Here is a 4750-nt window from a genome sequence, read left to right on the forward strand (position 1 = left end):
AAGTCCCATAACGAGGACATGCACTGCTACTTCGGGGCTTAGGGTACGCACCTTCATGGCCTCGGTATTAAACCGATCTAGGTATGCCCGGATGGATTCATTGGATCCCTGGCGAATGCCAGACAGTGTGTATGATGACCTTGGTTGCTCCTTACTTGCTGTGAACCTTGTGTTGAAGGCCGAAGCGAGGGTTCCCCAAGTGTTGATGCTGTTTGGAGCTAGGCGGGTGAACCATTGGAGGGCCGCCTTTTTAAGAGTCAGGGGGAAAGCCCTGCGCATGATGGGGTCGGTTGCTCCGTGGAATAACATAAAAGCCTCGAAGGCGTCGAGATGATCTTGTGGGTCCGCCGTCCCATCATATTGGTCCATGTTTGTGGGGCGGTTGAAATGGGAGGGTAATGGGTAAGCCATGATGGCAGGTGTAAAAGGATGTCTAGCACCACAAGAGTGGTGCGGGGTTGGTTGGGATGGTGGGCGGGACTCGCTCGCTGACTCTTCACGGTTACTTTCGTGAATAGGGCGTTCCGAGTGGTCTTTTTTCGTGAACAGGGCGTTCCGAGTGGTCTTTAGGGTTTATTTTGGATTGGCGGAATTCTTGTATTATGTTGGCCTGTTGCTGGATGAGCCGCTCCTGGCGTTCCAGCATTTGGAGAAGGTGTTGGGTGGTTGGCTGTTGTTCTGGAGTGGTATGGTGGCTTCGGCTGGCTTGATGGGATGGTTGTCTTGGTGGGGGAAGAGTACTTGGGGCAGGGTCGACTTGGCTGGTAGATAGAGCTCGGTTTCTGGTGGTTACCATGGTGAGTTGGAAGCACAGACGGCGCCAATGTTCTTTACTAGAACACAAAGGTATGGACAATGGTTGATCAGCTGTTGAGGAATGAGAAGAGGATAGTCGTCGACGTAGCAAGATGAGGTAAGAGAGCTGGACCCGCCGGTGGAGGTACCTGAAAAGGTTCTCCAATGATCAAGTCAGTGTATGAATGGGGATATGTGAGTAGTGAAGATAGATAGCAGTAGAGTGAGTAATATTATAGAGTAAAGAGGTTAAGATACTTCCTGTTGGTAGAGATCCCTATTTATAGAAGGGAGAGTTGACATTGGGTTCTTGGCTGGTGGTGCGACGCGTGGCCGACCAAAGGTGTTGTCGGGAGTTGCTTTTCCCGTGTCAAGCGGTCTGCCAGGACCGTACACTGTGTCATTCTTGTCTTTTAGCCTGTAGTTGGTTTGGTAGTCGTTCTGCAGCCTGTCTGCTGTGTTGGCAGGTGGGTTGGTGATGTACTGAAGGCATGCTGTCTCTTAGGTCAACTCTGGTGGTCCCAACACGCGGGGCCCACCTCGGCGACCAAGCATGAGACTCTTCGGTTCGCCGGGTAGGAACAATATTTATTTAATGTTTATTAATATTAGTATATTAGTATATATAAAGATGAAAGTAGAAGTTATAAAATATGAAATTGGGAAACATAAACTATTTCATGGATTTTGGGTTTTGCTTTTATTAATAGTATAGAAGTATAGATACTAAACAATAGATGGTTTGTGTAATATAAAAAGTGGCAGTTTATTTGATGAGGGTCATGTAATGTTACACTTAAAATAATTCTCCTTGTTACAGAACTATCATAGTGATAACACTTTTTCTGAATAAACAAATATTTTGTTGACCATATTACATTCATCTATTTAAAAGATTTATTAAAAGAAAAATATTTTAAATTGTTTGTAAAGTACCACGGAGATAATGGTCTATCCCACTCTGCGTTTCAGCTTCCTCTTGTGCTTACTATCCTACTCTCACTCCCACCTTATAACATAATATGATATCTCTTCTCCACCACAACGCTCCTTCTATCCCACTCTTTGTCCCATCACCTCTTGTGCTTACTATGCTTCATGTAAGATTCTTTCAGGTTTTTCAAAGAATCTATATTTATGTTATATTAGTTTTTGGTTTGAGGTTTTTGTAGAGATTAACCTTCTATTACAACTTCCATCCGTAGATAAATTATATTTTGTCACGAAAAAGTGTAAGTTTTGTTTCTCCTTTTATACTTTTAAAACTATTGGATCCACTTTTTGTCAATGGTTGTGTTTTAAACCACTCTGCAATATTTTATTGATTCAGTTTAAGGCTGCGTATATATAAAAATGAACTCCATCATCCTTTGCAGACTAAAGAAGGTAACACAAGTTTGAATGATAAGATCTTGGAATTTCAAAAGAAATGGAGTGATCTTTGTCAACATTGTTCCTTTGTAAATCGGGTGGAGGAAAGCGTAGAGGCTCACATGTTCGAGCAGACATATGGTTTGCTTTCCTTGGTCCAGATAGAGTTGGAAAAATGAAATTTGCCTCTTCTCTTGCTGAGGATATATTTGGAAACACGGAAAGCCTAATTCTGTGGATTTGAGCTCCCAGGGAAGGCTTTACACATTAAACTCGACTTTTGGAAGCCAAAAATCTTATTGTCATGATGTGCTTAGAAGGAAGACAGTTGTGGACTATATTGCTGGGGAGTTGAGTAAAAAACCTCAATTGGTTGTGTTTCTTGAAAATGTAGATGAAGCCGATTTTTGGGTGCAGACTACTTTGTTGCAGGCAATAAGAACGGGTAAATTTTCCTTGAAGCCGAAAGATGTCAAATGCAGTTATTACTTGGAGATATATCTGAGGACGAGAAAAGAAGTGATGGAACAAATATAAAGGTTGTACCAAAACCACCACTGCAGAATAAAAGAAAGCCGGCTTATAGTAGTGACTGCAGAGAGGAAGCTTCAAGCAAGATGCAGAAACAGGGCAGGCAGGCATCAGATCCTATCAAATTGAGGAAATTGAAGAGGACATCAATGACAATGATCATGGCAGTGAATGTCTATTGCAAGTTTTGTATCACAACAATGCTCCTAGTTCTACTTCTATCTTGAAATCATAGTTGCATAGAATTATGTCAGCAGTGCCATTCAAGCCTTGTACTGCTACATTTCATAGCTATCTTTCTTAACAAGTAAAACCCAAATCTCACTGAACAAGAAACCCAAAACAAGATTAGAATGAGATAAATTTGGGAGCACATATTACATGATTATATCCCAAAAAGTATATCACTACATTTGTCACATACTTAATTATTAACATTTTTTCCAACAAAACAAAGGAAATGGCACATAGAGTTACACCATTTTTGGGACAACAATGTGGTACCGATAAATTTATACTTTACATAACTCCTCAATTAAAAACACAAACACTAAACATGGAAACATAAGCCTAATATAAATAAATTTAATTAAAAATCTTCATCCATCTTGAACACATGTGCACCACCATCACCACCATTCAAGCTAGACATAACAGAAGCTTTCTGGTATTCACCAACCCTCTTCTCAAAGAAATTAGTCTTCCCCTGAAGCGAAATCAATTCCATCCAATCAAAAGGGTTTTGCACATCATACACCTTCCCACACCCAAGCGCACCCAATAACCTATCAGCTACGAACTCAATATATTGACTCATCAAACCCCCATTCATCCCCACCAACGCGCATGGAAGCGCGTCACACACAAACTCCCTCTCTATTTCAACCGCATCACGCACAATCCCCTTCACGCGCTCTTCTGGAAGCTTCTTATTCATTAGAGAGTACAACAAGCACGCGAAATCACAGTGTAAACCCTCATCTCGCGAGATTAACTCGTTTGAGAAGGTAAGACCAGGCATAAGGCCTCGTTTCTTCAACCAAAATATCGCACAGAAGCTTCCAGAGAAGAAAATACCTTCAACACAAGCAAACGCAACGAGACGTTCAGCGAAGGATTCTGAACCGTCGATCCAACGAAGCGCCCACTCAGCTTTTTTAGCAACGCAAGGTATCGTCTCTATTGCGTGGAATAATCGATTTTTATCAGCGGAATCTTTGATATACGTTTCAAGAAGGAGACTATACATCTCAGAATGGATATTCTCGATTGCGATCTGGAAGCCGTAGAATGCACGCGCCTCAGCGACTTGTATCTCTGTCATGAACCTTCCGGCGAGGTTTTCAAGGACGATTCCGTCGGAAGCGGCGAAGAAAGCGAGGATGTGTTTGATGAAGTGGCGTTCGCCGTCGGTGAGGGAGTCCCAGTGGCGGAGATCTTGAGAGAGATCGACTTCTTCGGCGGTCCAGAATGAAGCTTCTGCTTTTTTGTACATTTCCCAGATCTGAGGGTATTGGATTGGGAACATGCAGAAACGATCAGGGTTTGGAGCAAGAAGAGGTTCTTCTGAGATTGAAGAAGACATTGAAGGCATTTTTTATTAGGGTTTTGGAAAATGGATAATGATAGAGGAATGAGTGGTTTAAATAGGGTTTTGGGAAAGAGGGGTTTTGAAAATAGGGCGGGTGATTTGAAATTTGGTGAAGATTTAGCATGTGATGAGTAAAATATCTAAATTTGTGGTTCATATATTTGATAGAATAAATTCACCATAACCCTATCTAAATCAAATATATTTTATTTTATTGATTTGTTTTGTATATTTGACTCTCTCCAAATTCAAACAAAATTTAGTTGTTAGACCTCGATTTAAAATTTAATTCTCTAGTGTAAATGTAACCTTTAATAAAATAATTAGAAGATTTTTTTCCAAAGCCTGGTCTTTAATTTTGGATAAGAAGATCTTGTGTGTTGGGAAGTGTGAAGTATCATGCTGAATTATCTTATTGTATAATGTACATTAAATAATTTTTTTAGAAGATTTACTTTTTTT

At 40.8% G+C, this 4750-nt stretch overlaps 1 protein-coding gene across 1 annotated transcript; it reads right to left on the minus strand.

Annotated features, from left to right (window-relative positions):
• On the minus strand, positions 3203-4383 carry LOC109338955 (ribonucleoside-diphosphate reductase small chain-like). Its single transcript, XM_019576306.1, has one exon. The coding sequence runs from the start codon at positions 4289-4291 to the stop codon at positions 3287-3289; it is 1005 nt and encodes a 334-aa protein (XP_019431851.1). The 5' UTR covers positions 4292-4383; the 3' UTR covers positions 3203-3286.

This window comes from Lupinus angustifolius, chromosome LG02 (assembly GCF_001865875.1).
Source record: "Lupinus angustifolius cultivar Tanjil chromosome LG02, LupAngTanjil_v1.0, whole genome shotgun sequence".
Lineage (NCBI taxonomy): Eukaryota > Viridiplantae > Streptophyta > Magnoliopsida > Fabales > Fabaceae > Lupinus > Lupinus angustifolius.